Consider the following 21,735-nt stretch of genomic DNA (forward strand, 5'->3'; position numbering starts at 1 on the left):
GTAGAAAGAGAAAGAGGTAGAAAGAGAGAGAGAGAGAGGTAGAAAGAGAGAGAGAGGTAGAAAGAGAGAGAGAGGTAGAAAGAGAGAGAGAGAGAGGTAGAAAGAGAGAGAGAGGTAGAAAGAGAGAGAGAGGTAGAAAGAGAGAGAGAGAGGTAGAAAGAGAGAGAGAGAGAGGTAGAAAGAGAGAGAGAGAGAGAGAGAGAGAAAGAGCAAAAGAGAGAGAAAGAGAGGTAGAAAGAGAGAGAGAGAGGTAGAAAGAGAGAGAGAGGGGAAAGAGAGGTAGAAAGAGAGAGAGGACAAGAGAGAGACAGGAGGAACAGGGGCCCTGAGATCAACAAAGGGACAGAGCAGCTAAAGGAGAACATAAAGAGGAAGTGGATGCGAGAAAGGAGGAGAAGAAGAAAAGAAAGAGATTGAGAGTTCCTTACAAAAAGCCATACATTCCCTGATCCGTCGGAGGAGAGGGAGTCGAGCCTGTGAAAGTTTGGTGAAACAAAAGCCGCGTTTGGAAACCGGAATAACAGAAAATTTAATTGGGAAATAGTGTCACAGAACAGCCCTTTCCAGGGATAGTGACTCTCCAAAAAAATGTACATTGTCCTGGAGGAGGGTGCAAATGGGGAATTGGGACGTTTTTGTTGTTGTAGCCTACTCGTGTTCATTTAATGAAAATATTACAATATAGTATAACAATATCCCAGAAAAAAGTGTTTTTCCAGCTCCTCATACTATGGAGTTCAGATCGACATGCTTCTGGGGACTGAAATACGAAATGTCTGCTACATGCTTGTATTGGCAATGTACATAAAGACAGTATTATCAAATCATAAACACGCTGCTACAGGTTTGGGTCTGGTATGAAACCTTTGAGTGGTTTAAGACCAAATACATACATTGACAGGATTATGTCAAATCTCTCTATCTGCGATGCCTTCGGAAAGTATTCAGACCCATGGACTTAAAATTGATTTGTTTTTTAAATAATACAATCCTTAATCTACACACAAAATCCTATAATGACAAAGCAAAAACAAGTTAAGAAATGTTTGCAAATTTATACAAATAAAAATGATATCACATTTACATAAGTATTCAGACCCCTTTACTCAGTACTTTGTTGAAGCACCTTTGGCAGCGAGTACAGCGTCGAGTCTTCTTGGGTATGACGCTACAAGTTTGGCACACCTGTATTTGGAGGAGTTTCTTCTCTGTAGATCCTCACAAGTTCTGTCAGGTTGGATGGGGAGCGTTGCTGCACAGCTATTATCAGGTCTCTCCAGAGATGTTCGGTCGGGTTCAATCTGGACTCTGGCTGGGCCATTCAAGGACGTTCAAAGACTTCTCCCGAAGCCACTCCTGCATTGTCTTGGCTGTGTGCTTAGGGTTGTTGTCCTGTTGGAAGGTGAACCGTCACCCCAGTCTGAGGTCCTGAGAGCTCTGGAGCAGGTTTTCATCAAGGATCTCTGTACTTTGCTCCGTTCATCTTTCCCTCGATCCTGACTAGTCTTCTATCCCCTGCCACTGAAAAATATCCCCACAGCATGATGCTGACACCACCACCATGCTTCACTGTAGGGATGGTGCCAGGTTTCCTCCAGATGTGAAACTTGGCACTCAGGCCAATGTTTTCAATCTTGGTTTCATCAGACCAGAGAATCTTGTTTCTCATGCTCTGAGAGTCTTTAGGTGCCATTTGGCAAACTCCAAGTGGGCTGTCATGTGTGGCTTCTGTCTGGCCACTTTACCATAAAGGCCTGATTGGTGGAGTGCTGCAGAGATGGTTGTCCTTCTGGAAGGTTATCCCACCTCCACAGAGGAACTCTGGAGCTTTGTCAGAGTGACCATCGGGTTCTTGGTCACCTTCCTGACCAAGGCCCTTCTACCCTGATTGTTCAGTTTGGCTGGGCGGCCAGCTCTAGGAAGAGTATTGGTGGCTTCCATTTAAGAACGATGGAGTCCACTGTGTTCTTGAGGACCTTCAATGCTGTTGAAATATTTTGGTACCCTTCCCCAGATATGTGCCTTGACAAAATCCTGTCTCATAGCTCTACGGACAATTCCTTCAACCTCGTGGTATGGTTTTTGCTCTGACATGCACTGTCAACTATGGGACCTTTATATAGACAGGTGTGTGCCTTTCCAAATCATGTCCAATCAAGTTGTAGAAACATCTCAAGGATGATCAATGGAAAACAGGATGCACCTGAGCTCAATTTCGAGTCTCATATCAAAGGGTCTGAACACTTACGTAAATAAGATATGTCTGTTTTTTATATTTTGATACATTTGCACAAAAAAAATCCCCAAAACAGTTTTTGCTTTGTTATTATGGGGTATTGAGGATAAAAAAAATTAAAAAAACATTTAATCAATTTTAGAATAAGGCGGTAATGTAACAAAATGTGGAATAAGTCAATGGGTCTGAATACTTTGCGGAGGCCCTGTATCTACCCATCTTTCTATCTACAGAAAGTATTCACACCCCTTGACTTGTTCCACATTTTGTTGTGTTACAGCCTGAATTTAAAAATGGATTCAATATTATTATTTTTTCACACCCATCTACACAGAATACCCCATAATGAAAAAGTGAAAACATTGTAGGTTTCCAAACTTTTGACTGGTACTGTGAGTATTCACACCTCTTTGCTATGACACTCCAAATTGAGCTCAGGTGCATCCAATTTCCTTTCGCCATCCTTGAGATGTCATTACATCTTGATTGGGGTCCACCTGTGGCAAATTCCATTGCTTGGGCATGATTTAGAAAGAAACACACCTGTCTATATAAGGTCCCACAGTTGACAGTGCATGTTAGAGCAGAAACTATACCATAAGATCTCAGATATAGAATTGTGATGAGGCATATATCTGGGGAAGGGTATAAAACAATTCTGTGTATGTTTCCAAGATCACAGTGGTCTCCATTATTGGGAGAGCTGGCCGTGCGACCAAACTGAGCAACTGAGCAAGAAGGACCTTGGTCAGGGAGGTGACCAATAACCATTTGACCACTCTGACAGAACTACAGAGTTCCTTGGCTGAGATGGTAGAACCTGCCTTGAAGGACACAGTCTCTACAGCACTTCACCAATAAGGACTTTATGGGCGAGTGGCCAGACTGAAGGCACTCCTGAGAAAAAGACACGACAGCACACCTGCAGTTTGCAAAAAGTAATTTGAAAATATTCTGTGGCCTGATGAGACAAACATTTAACTCTTTGGCCTGATTGCAAAGTGCTATGTCTGGAGAAAACCGGGCACAGCTCATCACCTGTCTAACACCATCCCTACCGTGAAGCATGGTGGTGGTGGCAGCATCATGCTATGGGGAAGCTTTTCAGTGCCAGGGACTGGGAGACTGGTAAGGATAGAGGGAACAATGAATGGAGCCTAATACAGGCAAATCCTTCACGAGAACCTGCTTCAGAGTTCAAACAACCTTAAATTGGGTCAAAGCAATGCTGGAATGGCTTCAGAACAGCCAAAACCCAGACTTGAATACCATTGAAAATATATGGAAAGACTTGAAGATTGCTGTTCACCACCACTCCCCATCTAATTTTAACAGAGCTTGAGAAAATATGCAAGGAAGAATGGCAGAAAATCCTCAAATCCAGATGTCCAAAGTGGTTACAGACATACCCAAGACGACGCAAAGCTGAAATCGCTGCCAAATGTGCTTCTACAAAGTATTGACTCAGGGGTATGAACACTTATGTAAATTAGATATTTAATTTTCAATACATTTGCAAACATTTCTAAAAACCTGTTTCACCTGTCATTATGGGGTAGTTATGTAGATGGGAGAAGAACAAAAAATATTTAATACATTTTGAATTCAGGCTGTAAAAAGTCAAGGGGGTATAAAGGCCTCTGCAAGCTTCAGTTCGGCTGGCCCCTATCGAAACTCGGCTTGATGAACCGAACGAGTGTGCTCGCATTCTCCATTAAAAGACCTTCGCTTGAAAAACAAGGAAAAAAAACAGTAATATACTGTTTGTCCATTTTGAGACTACATAGCTAGACGTCACTTCCTCAAAAAAGTCAGAAATCTGTTTTTGCAGAGGAGATATTAGGTGTGTAATTTTACATTAACTAAGATGTTTGGTGCAGTGTTTCTCAATGAAACAATGTGCATGAAAACGAGTCGTCTCTCGTTGAATGACAACAAAGACTTTATTGAAGAATCCCTACTGTTGACCAATCACCAACGAAGGGGCGTAGACTTCGGCTTGCCTCCAGAAAATGTTTTGCGTGCGCGAACACCCGAAAAAAAAAGTTCAAAAATCGTCATAAAATGGCATCATAATACATGCAAACTCTTCTGAACTGTTTTGGAAGAATCCGGAAGCCATAAGTCAGCTGAAAACACTCGGGTGTCTGTTTTAATGGGAACAGAGAGAGGCAGCCTACTACACATTAGACGTGCCACTAGAAGGCACCTGTGAGGGTGTGGATGCCGACGCTAGTCCAAACCATACTCCTATTACCACACCACCACAGGCATGAAGAGACAACTGTTTGTGCGGCCAAATGGCACTCTATTTCCTATTTAGTGCACAGGGCTCTAGTATAAAGTAGTGCACTGTATAGGGAAATGAGAACCATTTGGTACACAGACAGTTACACAACACTATTCATCCAAAACAACACAGATAGAATTGAGATATATAGGCAGAATATTACCTGATTTTTTGGCGAAGAAACCGTCAAACACCACAAAGTTATTGACCTAGAAAGAGAGAGGGAGGGGGGTCAGAAGAGAGAGAGAGAGAAAGAGAGAGAGAGAGAGAAAAGGGGACAGGGTCAGGAAGAGAGAGAGAGAGAAAAGAGAGAGAGAGAGAGAAAAGAGAGAGAGAAAAGAGAGAGAGAAAAGAGAGAGAGAGAGAGAGAGAGAGAGAGAGAGAGAGAGAGAGATGTGAGATGAGAGAGATGAGAGAGACTGATGACATGAAGGAAGATCAATAAATCACCAGGTAGATGATAGATACATGACATCCTGGTAATGTATTTAGTCTGTTTAACATAATCATTAACCATAGGGCCAGCATGATGAGTAAGGCTTTGGAGGTTATTAACAGAATCGTTAACCATAGGGCCAGCATGATGAGTAAGGCTTTGGAGGTTATTAACAGAATCGTTAACCATAGGGCCAGCATGATGAGTAAGGCTTTGGAGGTTATTAACAGAATCATTAACCATAGGGCCAGCATAATGACTGTATCCCAGTTTGATGGCTGACTGTATCCCAGTTTGATGGCTGACTGTATCCCAGTTTGATGGCTGACTGTATCCCAGTTTGATGGCTGACTGTATCCCAGTTTGATGGCTGACTGTATCCCAGTTTGATGGCTGACTGTATCCCAGTTTGATGGCTGACTGTATCTCAGCTTGATGGCTGACTGTATCCCAGTTTGATGGCTGACTGTATCCCAGTTTGATGGCTGACTGTATCTCAGCTTGGCGGCTGACTGTATCCCAGTTTGACGGCTGACTGTATCCCAGTTTGATATGCCCAGGGGACTAATGGAAATCTACATGTACTTTTATCTAATAGTACCATCCTGCCTGCGTCATATCCATATCAAATCATATCTTAATTGCACCAGTCATGCTTTCTATATTTAGCCCATACCCCCTTCACCTCCTGTCTTATCTCAGTCTGAAACCGTTCGTTTATGATATTTTCATAGCTATTTTCATTATATTAGGCTGTTGGTGTCAGGCCTGTATAATCATTTACCAGAGTGACGATAAGGTGTTGGGGTCGGAGAGACCGCCCCGAAATCATACCTGAGGTACACTGTTTTTCAGACAGTAATGCTTCTCCAGGAAAGAGAGGAACTTAGGGGAGGGCCTGTCGTAAGCCATCATCACTGGCTCTACCTTTTTGTGCTGAACATGGAGGGGGGGGGAGAAAACAAACGGAGCAATTACCACACGTCTCAACGAGCAAACAGACATTTGGGAAAACACCCTCTTGACAACCCTCTGTAATCTCTAGCAATATCACTTCTAGTGTAGCGACTCTGCCTCCAACACATTCCAGTCTGTGTGCTCTAGTTTTCATAGCCTGGGGTGTGTTCATTACACTGATTCTGTTGCAAAAAAAAATGTCATCTGTTGCAAAAAAAACTAAAACGTTTTGCAACAGAGACCGTTTACTCCCAAACGCTCTTCAACACGACATAAAAGCTGCTGTGTTCTTAAAGTGGAAGTGGTAGTTTAATTTTAATTGTATGGTTTCCACAAGCTGCCATTCCAATCTGAATAGTCTACAAAGTACTTGGCACAAGTTGCACATCTATAAATGATAGATTCTTCCACGGGGTTCCTTCCGAACTTCTTCCAGACCCTTATTTTTTTTTTTTTTTAAGAGAGACACGACTGAACTACAACTTCCCTTTAAGAACAAAACGGAACTCAGCGTTTACATTAAAAGGTTTCTGTTGCAAAATGTTTTGTAAAAGAATCGGCGTAATCAATACACCCCGAGTCAAACCAGACTGAGTGCTCCACTCAACATACATGAGAGCAGGGGTGTATTCATTAGTGCAAACTGTAGGAAAAAGCTTTGTAACAAAAAACTTCTAATGAAAACAAGTTTCTTATCGGACAAATTCAGGTAGGTCCCTTGCCGTTTGCTTCCTAGTGAATATACCCCAGCATTCAGTCAGGCGTAACCATTCAGTATTCATCTCTTCTGTCCAGGGTTGGAGTCAATTTGAATTGAAACATCTCAATTCAGGAAGTGATTTGAATTTACAATGGACAAATTTAAAACATTTAAAAATAAATATCTCCTTCACAGTTTATTGAGAAATCATTACTGACAAATGCAATTTTTCAATTATTGAATTGGATTTCAGTTTACTCCAATTCGAATTGACCCCGTCCCAGGTGAACCCCACCCCTGCTTCCATCCCAGGTGAACCCCACCCCTGCTTCCATCCCAGGTGAACCCCACCCCTGCTTCCATCCCAGGTGAACCCCACCCCTGCTTCCATCCCAGGTAAACCTCAACCCTGCTTCCGTCCCAGGGAAACCCCACCCCTGCTTCCATCCCAGGTAAACCTCAACCCTGCTTCCGTCCCAGGTAAACCCCAACCCTGCTTCCGTCCCAGGTAAACCCCAACCCTGCTTCCTTCCCAGGTAAACCCCAACCCTGCTTCCATCCCAGGTAAACCCCAACCCTGCTTCCGTCCCAGGTGAACCCCACCCCTGCTTCCATCCCAGGTGAACCCCACCCCTGCTTCCATCCCAGGTAAACCTCAACCCTGCTTCCGTCCCAGGTAAACCCCAACCCTGCTTCCGTCCCAGGTAAACCCCACCCCTGCTTCCGTCCCAGGTAAACCTCAACCCTGCTTCCGTCCCAGGTAAACCTCAACTCTGCATCTGTCCCAGGTAAACCTCAACCCTGCATCCGTCCCAGGTAAACCTCAACCCTGCTTCCGTCCCAGGTAAACCCAGCCTGCATCTGTCCCAGGTAAACCTCAACCCTGCTTCTGTCCCAGGTAAACCTCAACCCTGCATCTGTCCCAGGTAAACCTCAACCCTGCATCCGTACCCAGGTAAAGCTCAACCCTGCTTCCGTCCCAGGTAAACCCAGCCTGCATCTGTCCCAGGTAAACCTCAACCCTGCTTCCGTCCCAGGTAAACCTCAACCCTGCATCTGTCCCAGGTAAACCTCAACCCTGCTTCCGTCCCAGGTAAACCTCAACCCTGCATCTGTCCCAGGTAAACCCCAACCCTGCATCTGTCCCAGGTAAAGGCGTGGTGTCTGTCTCACCTGCAGCATGAAGCTAAACAGCTCCAGTCCGTAGCCGTGCCTCTGAAGGTTCTCTTTCACAAAGAAATCCAAGACACACAGAGGCTCTGTCTCGACATGCGCCCCCTGCTGGTCCTAGGGAGACATTACAATGAATTAGATTCAACACAATGTCATGCAATTTATAATTCAAGTCAATTCTCAACTGAATCTAATTCAGCTTTGACTAATCCCTTCAGGGGCAATTAGGAGTAATCAAAAGCATTATACATAGGGAAACTAGTACATTTGAATAGGCCTGTCACAATTATGGTTCTGGATGAAGACTCATGAAAATAAAATAACCGTCATAACAGGTTAAAAAAAAAAAATATATATATATACATATATATATACACACGTTTAGTTGTTTTTTGGCCACAAAGCAGCAGCACACATACAAATTGAATGAATAGAACCTCTAACCCTGGTAATATGACTGGTAAATAGAATTAATAGAACAGTCTTGGAACCTCTAACCCTGGTAAATAGAATGAATAGAACCTCTAACCCTGGTAATATGACTGGTAAATAGAATGAATAGAACCTCTAACCCTGGTAATATGACTGGTAAATAGAATTAATAGAACCTCTAACCCTGGTAAATAGAATGAATAGAACCTCTAACCCTGGTAATATGACTGGTAAATAGAATTAATAGAACCTCTAACCCTGGTAAATAGAATGAATAGAACCTCTAACCCTGATAAATAGAAATCAAATCAAATCAAATTTTATTTGTCACATACACATGGTTAGCAGATGTTAATGCGAGTGTAGCGAAATGCTTGTGCTTCTAGTTCCGACAATGCAGTAATAACCAACAAGTAATCTAACTAACAATTCCAAAACTACTGTCTTGTACACAGTGTAAGGGGATAAAGAATATGTACATAAGGATATATGAATGAGTGATGGTACAGAGCAGCATAGGCAAGATACAGTAGATGGTATCGAGTACAGTATGTACAAATGAGATGAGTATGTAAACAAAGTGGCATAGTTTAAAGTGGCTAGTGATACATGTATTACATAAGGATACAGTCGATGATATAGAGTACAGTATATACGTATGCATATGAGATGAATAATGTAGGGTAAGTAACATTATATAAGGTAGCATTGTTTAAAGTGGCTAGTGATATATTTACATCATTTCCCATCAATTCTCATTATTAAAGTGGCTGGAGTTGAGTCAGTGTCAGTGTGTTGGCAGCAGCCACTCAATGTTAGTGGTGGCTGTTTAACAGTCTGATGGCCTTGAGATAGAAGCTGTTTTTCAGTCTCTCGGTCCCAGCTTTGATGCACCTGTACTGACCTCGCCTTCTGGATGATAGCGGGGTGAACAGGCAGTGGCTCGGGTGGTTGATGTCCTTGATGATCTTTATGGCCTTCCTGTGACATCGGGTGGTGTAGGTGTCCTGGAGGGCAGGTAGTTTGCCCCCGGTGATGCGTTGTGCAGACCTCACCACCCTCTGGAGAGCCTTACGGTTGAGGGCGGAGCAGTTGCCGTACCAGGCGGTGATACAGCCCGCCAGGATGCTCTCGATTGTGCATCTGTAGAAGTTTGTGAGTGCTTTTGGTGACAAGCCAAATTTCTTCAGCCTCCTGAGGTTGAAGAGGCGCTGCTGCGCCTTCTTCACAATGCTGTCTGTGTGAGTGGACCAATTCAGTTTGTCTGTGATGTGTATGCCGAGGAACTTAAAACTTGCTACCCTCTCCACTACTGTCCCGTCGATGTGGATAGGGGGGTCCTCCCTCTGCTGTTTCCTGAAGTCCACAATCATCTCCTTAGTTTTGTTGACGTTGAGTGTGAGGTTATTTTCCTGACACCACACTCCGAGGGCCCTCACCTCCTCCCTGTAGGCCGTCTCGTCGTTGTTGGTAATCAAGCCTACCACTGTTGTGTCGTCCGCAAACTTGATGATTGAGTTGGAGGCGTGCGTGGCCACGCAGTCGTGGGTGAACAGGGAGTACAGGAGAGGGCTCAGAACGCACCCTTGTGGGGCCCCAGTGTTGAGGATCAGCGGGGAGGAGATGTTGTTGCCTACCCTCACCACCTGGGGGCGGCCCGTCAGGAAGTCCAGTACCCAGTTGCACAGGGCGGGGTCGAGACCCAGGGTCTCGAGCTTGATGACGAGCTTGGAGGGTACTATGGTGTTGAATGCCGAGCTGTAGTCAATGAACAGCATTCTCACATAGGTATTCCTCTTGTCCAGATGGGTTAGGGCGGTGTGCAGTGTGGTTGAGATTGCATCGTCTGTGGACCTATTTGGGCGGTAAGCAAATTGGAGTGGGTCTAGGGTGTCAGGTAGGGTGGAGGTGATATGGTCCTTGACTAGTCTCTCAAAGCACTTCATGATGACGGAAGTGAGTGCTACGGGGCGGTAGTCGTTTAGCTCAGTTACCTTAGCTTTCTTGGGAACAGGAACAATGGTGGCCCTCTTGAAGCATGTGGGAACAGCAGACTGGTATAGGGATTGATTGAATATGTCCGTAAACACACCGGCCAGCTGGTCTGCGCATGCTCTGAGGGCGCGGCTGGGGATGCCGTCTGGGCCTGCAGCCTTGCGAGGGTTAACACGTTTAAATGTCTTACTCACCTCGGCTGCAGTGAAGGAGAGACCGCATGTTTTCGTTGCTGGCCGTGTCAGTGGCACTGTATTGTCCTCAAAGCGGGCAAAAAAGTTGTTTAGTCTGCCTGGGAGCAGGACATCCTGGTCCGTGACTGGGCTGGATTTCTTCCTGTAGTCCGTGATTGACTGTAGACCCTGCCACATGCCTCGTGTCTGAGCCGTTGAATTGAGATTCTACTTTGTCTCTGTACTGACGCTTAGCTTGTTTGATAGCCTTGCGGAGGGAATAGCTGCACTGTTTGTATTCGGTCATGTTACCAGACACCTTCCCCTGATTAAAAGCAGTGGTTCGCGCTTTCAGTTTCACGCGAATGCTGCCATCAATCCACGGTTTCTGGTTAGGGAATGTTTTAATCGTTGCTATGGGAACGACATCTTCAACGCACGTTCTAATGAACTCACACACCGAATCAGCGTATTCGTCAATGTTGTTGTCTGACGCAATACGAAACATGTCCCAGTCCACGTGGTGGAAGCAGTCTTGGAGTGTGGAGTCAGCTTGGTCGGACCAGCGTTGGACAGACCTCAGCGTGGGAGCCTCTTGTTTTAGTTTCTGTCTGTAGGCAGGGATCAACAAAATGGAGTCGTGGTCAGCTTTTCCGAAAGGGGGGCGGGGCAGGGCCTTATATGCGTCGCGGAAGTTAGAGTAACAATGATCCAAGGTCTTTCCACCCCTGGTTGCGCAATCGATATGCTGATAAAATTTAGAATGAATAGAACCTGTAACCCTGGTAAATAGAATTAATAGAACCTCTAACCCTGGCAAATAGAATGAATAGAACCTCTAACCCTGGTAATATGACTGGTAAATAGAATGAATAGAACCTCAAACCCTGGTAAATAGAATGAATAGAACCTCTAACCCTGGTAAATAGAATGAATAGAACCTGTAACCCTGGTAATATGACTGGTAAATAGAATGAATAGAACCTCTAACCCTGGTAATATGACTGGTAAATAGAATGAATAGAACCTCTAACCCTGGTAATATGACTGGTAAATAGAATGAATAGAACCTGTAACCCTGGTAATATGACTGGTAAATAGAATGAATAGAACCTCTAACCCTGGTAAATAGAATGAATAGAACCTCTAACCCTGGTAATATGACTGGTAAATAGAATGAATAGAACCTCTAACCCTGGTAATATGACTGGTAAATAGAATGAATAGAACCTGTAACCCTGGTAATATGACTGGTAAATAGAATGAATAGAACCTCTAACCCTGGTAATATGACTAGTAAATAGAATGAATAGAACCTGTAACCCTGGTAATATGACTGGTAAATAGAATTAATAGAACCTCTAACCCTGGTAATATGACTGGTAAATAGAATGAATAGAACCTCTAACCCTGGTAATATGACTGGTAAATATAATGAATAGAACCTCTAACCCTGGTAAATAGAATGAATAGAACCTCTAACCCTGGTAATATGACTGGTAAATAGAATGAATAGAACCTCTAACCCTGGTAATATGACTGGTAAATAGAATGAATAGAACCTGTAACCCTGGTAATATGACTGGTAAATAGAATGAATAGAACCTCTAACCCTGGTAAATAGAATGAATAGAACCTCTAACCCTGGTAATATGACTGGTAAATAGAATGAATAGAACCTCTAACCCTGGTAATATGACTGGTAAATAGAATGAATAGAACCTGTAACCCTGGTGAATAGAATGAATAGAACCTCTAACCCTGGTAATATGACTGGTAAATATAATGAATAGAACCTCTAACCCTGGTAATATGACTGGTAAATATAATGAATAGAACCTCTAACCCTGGTAATATGACTGGTAAATATAATGAATAGAACCTCTAAACCTGGTAATATGACTGGTAAATAGAATGAATAGAACCTCTAACCCTGGTAAATAGAATGAATAGAACCTGTAACCCTGGTAAATAGAATGAATAGAACCTCTAACCTTGGTAATATGACTGGTAAATAGAATGAATAGAACCTCTAACCCTGGTAATATGACTGGTAAATAGAATGAATAGAACCTCAAACCCTGGTAAATAGAATGAATAGAACCTCTAACCTTGGTAATATGACTGGTAAATAGAATGAATAGAACCTCTAACCCTGGTAATATGACTGGTAAATAGAATGAATAGAACCTCAAACCCTGGTAAATAGAATGAATAGAACAGTCTTGGAACCTCTAACCCTGGTAAATAGAATGAATAGAACCTCTAACCCTGGTAATATGACTGGTAAATAGAATGAATAGAACCTCTAACCCTGGTAATATGACTGGTAAATAGAATGAATAGAACCTCTAACCCTGGTAAATAGAATGAATAGAACCTGTAACCCTGGTAAATAGAATGAATAGAACCTTTAACCCTGGTAATATGACTGGTAAATAGAATGAATAGAACCTCTAACCCTGGTAATATGACTGGTAAATAGAATGAATAGAACCTGTAACCCTGGTAAATAGAATGAATAGACCCTCTAACCCTGGTAAATAGAATGAATAGAACCTGTAACCCTGGTAAATAGAATGAATAGAACCTGTAACCCTGGTAATATGACTGGTAAATAGAATGAATAGAACCTCTAACCCTGGTAATATGACTGGTAAATAGAATGAATAGAACCTATAACCCTGGTAAATAGAATGAATAGAACCTGTAACCCTGGTAAATAGAATGAATAGAACCTCTAACCCTGGTAATATGACTGGTAAATAGAATGAATAGAACCTCTAACCCTGGTAATATGACTGGTAAATAGAATGAATAGAACCTGTAACCCTGGTAAATAGAATGAATAGAACCTGTAACCCTGGTAAATAGAATGAATAGAACCTCTAACCCTGGTAATATGACTGGTAAATAGAATGAATAGAACCTCTAACCCTGGTAATATGACTGGTAAATAGAATGAATAGAACCTCTAACCCTGGTAATATGACTGGTAAATAGAATGAATAGAACCTGTAACCCTGGTAAACAGAATGAATAGAACCTCTAACCCTGGTAATATGACTGGTAAATAGAATGATTAGAACCTCTAACCCTGGTAAATAGAATGAATAGAACCTCTAACCCTGGTAATATGACTGGTAAATAGAATGAATAGAACCTCTAACCCTGGTAAATAGAATGAATAGAACCTCTAACCCTGGTAATATGACTGGAAAATAGAATGAATAGAACCTCTAACCCTGGTAATATGACTGGTAAATAGAATGAATAGAACCTCTAACCCTGGTAATATGACTGGTAAATAGAATGAATAGAACCTCTAACCCTGGTAATATGACTGGTAAATATAATGAATAGAACCTGTAACTCTGGTAATATGACTGGTAAATATAATGAATAGAACCTCTAACTCTGGTAAATATAATGAATAGAACCTCTAACCCTGGTAAATAGAATGAATAGAACCTCTAACCCTGGTAATATGACTGGTAAATAGAATGAATAGAACCTCTAACCCTGGTAATATGACTGGTAAATAGAATGAATAGAACCTGTAACCCTGGTAATATGACTGGTAAATAGAATGAATAGAACCTGTAACCCTGGTAATATGACTGGTAAATAGAATGAATAGAACCTCTAACCCTGGTAAATAGAATGAATAGAACCTGTAACCCTGGTAATATGACTGGTAAATAGAATGAATAGAACCTCTAACCCTGGTAATATGACTGGTAAATAGAATGAATAGAACCTCTAACCCTGGTAATATGACTGGTAAAATTTAGAATGAATAGAACCTCTAACCCTGGTAAATAGAATGAATAGAACCTCTAACCTTGGTAAATAGAATGAATAGAACCTCTAACCCTGGTAATATGACTGGTAAATAGAATGAATAGAACCTCTAACCCTGGTAATATGACTGGTAAATAGAATGAATAGAACCTGTAACCCGGGTAAATAGAATGAATAGAACCTGTAACCCTGGTAATATGACTGGTAAATAGAATGAATAGAACCTCTAACCCTGGTAATATGACTGGTAAATAGAATGAATAGAACCTCTAACCCTGGTAATATGACTGGTAAATAGAATGAATAGAACCTCTAACCCTGGTAAATAGAATGAATAGAACCTCTAACCCTGGTAAATAGAATGAATAGAACCTCTAACCCTGGTAATATGACTGGTAAATAGAATGAATAGAACCTCTAACCCTGGTAATATGACTGGTAAATAGAATGAATAGAACCTGTAACCCGGGTAAATAGAATGAATAGAACCTGTAACCCTGGTAATATGACTAGTAAATAGAATGAATAGAACCTCTAACCCTGGTAATATGACTGGTACATAGAATGAATAGAATAGTCTGTAATGATTGATGTATTGTAACAGTCTGTAATGATTGATGTATTGTAACAGTCTAATGATTGATGTATTGTAACAGTGTGTAATGATTGATGTATTGTAACAGTCTAATGATTGATGTATTGTAACAGTCTGTAATGATTGATGTATTGTAACAGTCTAATGATTGATGTATTGTAACAGTCTGTAATGATTGATGTATTGTAACAGTCTGTAATGATTGATGTATTGTAACAACAGTCTGTAATGATTGATGTATTGTAACAGTCTGTAATGATTGATGTATTGTAACAGTCTAATGATTGATGTATTGTAACAGTCTAATGATTGATGTATTGTAACAGTCTGTAATGATTGATGTATTGTAACAACAGTCTGTAATGATTGATGTATTGTAACAGTCTGTAATGATTGATGTATTGTAACAGTCTGTAATGATTGATGTATTGTAATATAAACTACAGCCACAGCTAATATAAACTACAGCCACAGCTTATATAAACTACAGCCACAGCTAATATAAACTACAGTCACAGCTAATATAAACTACAGCCACAGCTAATATAAACTACAGCCACAGCTAATATAAACTACAGCCACAGCTAATATAAACTACAGCCACAGCTAATATAAACTACAGCCACAGCTAATAAACACTACAACTAATAAACACTACCGCTACAACTAATAAACACTACAACTAATAAACACTACAACTAATAAACACTACAACTAATAAACACTACAACTAATAAACACTACAACTAATAAACACTACCGCCACAACAACTAATAAACACTACCGCTACAACTAATAAACACTACCGCTACAACTAATAAACACTACCGCCACAACTAATAAACACTACCGCTACAACTAATAAACACTACCGCTCCAACTAATAAACACTACCGCTCCAACTAATAAACACTACCGCCACAACTAATAAACACTACCGCTACAACTAATAAACACTACCGCTCCAACTAATAAACACTACCGCCACAACTAATAAACACTACCGCCACAACTAATAAACACTACCGCTACAACTAATAAACACTACCGTCACAACTAATAAACACTACCGCTCCAACTAATAAACACTACAACTAATAAACACTACCGCCACAACTAATAAACACTACCGCTCCAACTAATAAACACTACAACTAATAAACACTACCGCTACAACTAATAAACACTACCGCTACAACTAATAAACACTACAACTAATAAACACTACCGCCACAACTAATAAACACTACCGCTCCAACTAATAAACACTACAACTAATAAACACTACCGCTCCAACTAATAAACACTACAACTAATAAACGCTACCGCTACAACTAATAAACACTACCGCTCCAACTAATAAACACTACCGCCACAGCTAATAAACACTACCGCTCCAACTAATAAACACTACCGCTACAACTAATAAACACTACCGCTCCAACTAATAAACACTACAGCTAATAAACACTACCGCTACAACTAATAAACACTACCGCTACAACTAATAAACACTACCGATCCAACTAATAAACACTACAACTAATAAACACTACCGCCACAACTAATAAACACTACCGCTACAACTAATAAACACTACCGCTACAACTAATAAACACTACCGCTCCAACTAATAAACACTACAACTAATAAACACTACCGCCACAACTAATAAACACTACAACTAATAAACACTACAACTAATAAACACTACCGCTCCAACTAATAAACACTACAACTAATAAACACTACCGCCACAACTAATAAACACTACCGCTACAACTAATAAACACTACAACTAATAAACACTACCGCCACAACTAATAAACACTACAACTAATAAACACTACCGCTACAACTAATAAACACTACCGCCACAGCTAATAAACACTACCGCTACAACTAATAAACACTACCGCTACAACTAATAAACACTACCGCTCCAACTAATAAACACTACCGCCACAACTAATAAAAACTACAACTAATAAACACTACAACTAATAAACACTACCGCTCCAACTAATAAACGCTACAACTAATAAACACTACCGCCACAACTAATAAACACTACCGCTACAACTAATAAACACTACAACTAATAAACACTACCGCCACAACTAATAAACACTACCGCCACAACTAATAAACACTACAACTAATAAACACTACCGCTACAACTAATAAACACTACAACTAATAAACACTACCGCCACAACTAATAAACACTACCGCTCCAACTAATAAACACTAACGCTACAACTAATAAACACTACAACTAATAAACACTACCGCCACAACTAATAAACACTACCACTACAACTAATAAACACTAACGCTACAACTAATAAACACTACCGCTACAACTAATAAACACTACAACTAATAAACACTACCGCCACAACTAATAAACACTACCGCCACAACTAATAAACTCTACCGCCACAACTAATAAACACTACCGCTACAACTAATAAACACTACCGCTACAACTAATAAACACTACAACTAATAGACACAACCGCTACAATTAATAAACACTACCGCTCCAACTAATAAACACTAACGCTAATAAACACTACAACTAATAAACACTACCGCTACAACTAATAAACACTACAACTAATAAACACTAGCGCCACAACTAATAAACACAACTGCTACAACTAATAAACACTACCGCTACAACTAATAAACACTACAACTAATAAACACTACTGCTACAACTAATAAACACTACCGCTACAACTAATAAACACTACAACTAATAGACACTACCGCTACAACTAATAAACACTACCGCTCCAACTAATAAACACTAACGCTAATAAACACTACAACTAATAAACACTACCGCTACAACTAATAAACACTACAACTAATAAACACTACCGCCACAACTAATAAACACTACTGCTACAACTAATAAACACTACCGCTACAACTAATAAACACTACAACTAATAAACACTACTGCTACAACTAATAAACACTACTGCTACAACTAATAAACACTACTGCTACAACTAATAAACACTACCGCTACAACTAATAAACACTACAACTAATAAACACTACCACTACAACTAATAAACACTAACGCCACAACTAGTAAACACTACAACTAATAAACACTACCGCCACAACTAATAAACACTACCGCCACAACTAGTAAACACTACCGCCACAACTAATAAACACTACCGCCACAACTAATAAACACTACCGCCACAACTAATAAACACTACAACTAATAAACACTACCGCTACAACTAATAAACACTACCGCCACAACTAATAAACACTACAACTAATAAACACTACTGCTACAACTAATAAAAACTACCGCTACAACTAATAAACACTACAACTAATAAACACTACCGCTACAACTAATAAACACTACCGCTACAACTAATAAACTACAACTAATAAACACTACAACTAATAAACACTACAGCTAATAAACACTACAACTAATAAACACTACAGCTAATAAACACTACAGCTAATAAACACTACAGCTAATAAACACTACCGCTACAACTAATAAACACTACAACTAATAAACACTACAACTAATAAACACTACCACTCCAGCTAATAAACACTACAACTAATAAACACTACAACTAATAAACACTACCGCTACAACTAATAAACACTACCGCCACAACTAATAAACACTACAACTAATAAACACTACCACCACAACTAATAAACACTACAACTAATAAACACTACAACTAATAAACACTACCGCCACAACTAATAAACACTACAACTAATAAACACTACCGCTACAACTAATAAACACTACAACTAATAAACACTACAACTAATAAACACTACAACTAATAAACACTACAACTAATAAACACTACCGCTACAACTAATAAACACTACCGCTACAACTAATAAACACTATAACTAGTAAACACTACAACTAATAAACACTACAACTAATAAACACTACAACTAATAAACACTACAACTAATAAACACTACCGCCACAACTAATAAACACTACAACTAATAAACACTACCGCCACAACTAATAAACACTACAACTAATAAACACTACCGCTACAACTAATAAACACTACAACTAATAAACACTACAACTAATAAACACTACCGCTACAACTAATAAACACTACCGCTACAACTAATAAACACTATAACTAGTAAACACTACAACTAATAAACACTACCACTACAACTAATAAACACTACCGCTACAGCTAATAAACACTACCGCTACAACTAATAAACACTACAACTAATAAACACTACAACTAATAAACACTACCGCTACAACTAATAAACACTACAACTAATAAACACTACCGCTACAACTAATAAACACTATAACTAGTAAACACTACAACTAATAAACACTACCACTACAACTAATAAACACTACCGCTACAGCTAATAAACACTACCGCTACAACTAATAAACACTACAACTAATAAACACTACAACTAATAAACACTACCGCCACAACTAATAAACACTACAACTAATAAACACTACCGCTACAACTAATAAACACTACAACTAATAAACACTACAACTAATAGACACTACCGCTACAACTAATAAACACTACCGCTCCAACTAATAAACACTAACGCTAATAAACACTACAACTAATAAACACTACCGCTACAACTAATAAACACTACAACTAATAAACACTACCGCCACAACTAATAAACACAACTGCTACAACTAATAAACACTACCGCTACAACTAATAAACACTACAACTAATAAACACTACTGCTACAACTAATAAACACTACCGCTACAACTAATAAACACTACAACTAATAGACACTACCGCTACAACTAATAAACACTACCGCTCCAACTAATAAACACTAACGCTAATAAACACTACAACTAATAAACACTACCGCTACAACTAATAAACACTACAACTAATAAACACTACCGCCACAACTAATAAACACTACTGCTACAACTAATAAACACTACCAGTACAACTAATAAACACTACAACTAATAAACACTACTGCTACAACTAATAAACACTACTGCTACAACTAATAAACACTACTGCTACAACTAATAAACACTACCGCTACAACTAATAAACACTACAACTAATAAACACTACCACTACAACTAATAAACACTAACGCCACAACTAGTAAACACTACAACTAATAAACACTACCGCCACAACTAATAAACACTACCGCCACAACTAGTAAACACTACCGCCACAAATAATAAACACTACCGCCACAACTAATAAACACTACCGCCACAACTAATAAACACTACAACTAATAAACACTACCGCTACAACTAATAAACACTACCGCCACAACTAATAAACACTACAACTAATAAACACTACTGCTACAACTAATAAAAACTACCGCTACAACTAATAAACACTACAACTAATAAACACTACCGCTACAACTAATAAACACTACCGCTACAACTAATAAACTACAACTAATAAACACTACAACTAATAAACACTACAGCTAATAAACACTACAACTAATAAACACTACAGCTAATAAACACTACAGCTAATAAACACTACAGCTAATAAACACTACCGCTACAACTAATAAACACTACAACTAATAAACACTACAACTAATAAACACTACCACTCCAGCTAATAAACACTACAACTAATAAACACTACAACTAATAAACACTACCGCTACAACTAATAAACACTACCGCTACAACTAATAAACACTATAACTAGTAAACACTACAACTAATAAACACTACCACTACAACTAATAAACACTACCGCTACAGCTAATAAACACTACCGCTACAACTAATAAACACTACAACTAATAAACACTACAACTAATAAACACTACCGCTACAACTAATAAACACTACAACTAATAAACACTACCGCTACAACTAATAAACACTATAACTAGTAAACACTACAACTAATAAACACTACCACTACAACTAATAAACACTACCGCTACAGCTAATAAACACTACCGCTACAACTAATAAACACTACAACTAATAAACACTACAACTAATAAACACTACCGCCACAACTAATAAACACTACAACTAATAAACACTACCGCTACAACTAATAAACACTACAACTAATAAACACTACAACTAATAGACACTACCGCTACAACTAATAAACACTACCGCTCCAACTAATAAACACTAACGCTAATAAACACTACAACTAATAAACACTACCGCTACAACTAATAAACACTACAACTAATAAACACTACCGCCACAACTAATAAACACAACTGCTACAACTAATAAACACTACCGCTACAACTAATAAACACTACAACTAATAAACACTACTGCTACAACTAATAAACACTACCGCTACAACTAATAAACACTACAACTAATAGACACTACCGCTACAACTAATAAACACTACCGCTCCAACTAATAAACACTAACGCTAATAAACACTACAACTAATAAACACTACCGCTACAACTAATAAACACTACAACTAATAAACACTACCGCCACAACTAATAAACACTACTGCTACAACTAATAAACACTACCAGTACAACTAATAAACACTACAACTAATAAACACTACTGCTACAACTAATAAACACTACTGCTACAACTAATAAACACTACTGCTACAACTAATAAACACTACCGCTACAACTAATAAACACTACAACTAATAAACACTACCACTACAACTAATAAACACTAACGCCACAACTAGTAAACACTACAACTAATAAACACTACCGCCACAACTAATAAACACTACCGCCACAACTAGTAAACACTACCGCCACAACTAATAAACACTACCGCCACAACTAATAAACACTACCGCCACAACTAATAAACACTACAACTAATAAACACTACCGCTACAACTAATAAACACTACCGCCA

At 39.4% G+C, this 21,735-nt stretch overlaps 1 protein-coding gene across 12 annotated transcripts in view; it reads right to left on the reverse strand.

Moving 5' to 3' along the window:
* LOC110487864 (alpha-tubulin N-acetyltransferase 1) overlaps positions 1–21,735 on the reverse strand; it is a 50,397-nt gene that overhangs the window by 15,727 nt on the left and 12,935 nt on the right. For 4 of the 12 annotated variants that reach the window (XM_036971675.2, XM_036971679.2, XM_036971678.2 and 1 more), the window contains exons 5-8: positions 7,793–7,906; positions 5,797–5,898; positions 4,690–4,735; positions 429–474 (exon numbers count right to left, since the gene is read on the reverse strand). In XM_036971675.2, the coding sequence (XP_036827570.1) occupies positions 429–474; positions 4,690–4,735; positions 5,797–5,898; positions 7,793–7,906 (308 nt within the window). The remainder of the gene's footprint in view (positions 1–428; positions 475–4,689; positions 4,736–5,796; positions 5,899–7,792; positions 7,907–21,735) is intronic. The other 8 variants (XM_036971680.2, XM_090227458.1, XM_036971674.2 and 5 more) reach the window with 3 other exon arrangements.

Source organism: Oncorhynchus mykiss, chromosome 30, assembly GCF_057628025.1.
Source record: "Oncorhynchus mykiss isolate SJ-2025 chromosome 30, ASM5762802v1, whole genome shotgun sequence".
NCBI lineage: Eukaryota > Metazoa > Chordata > Actinopteri > Salmoniformes > Salmonidae > Oncorhynchus > Oncorhynchus mykiss.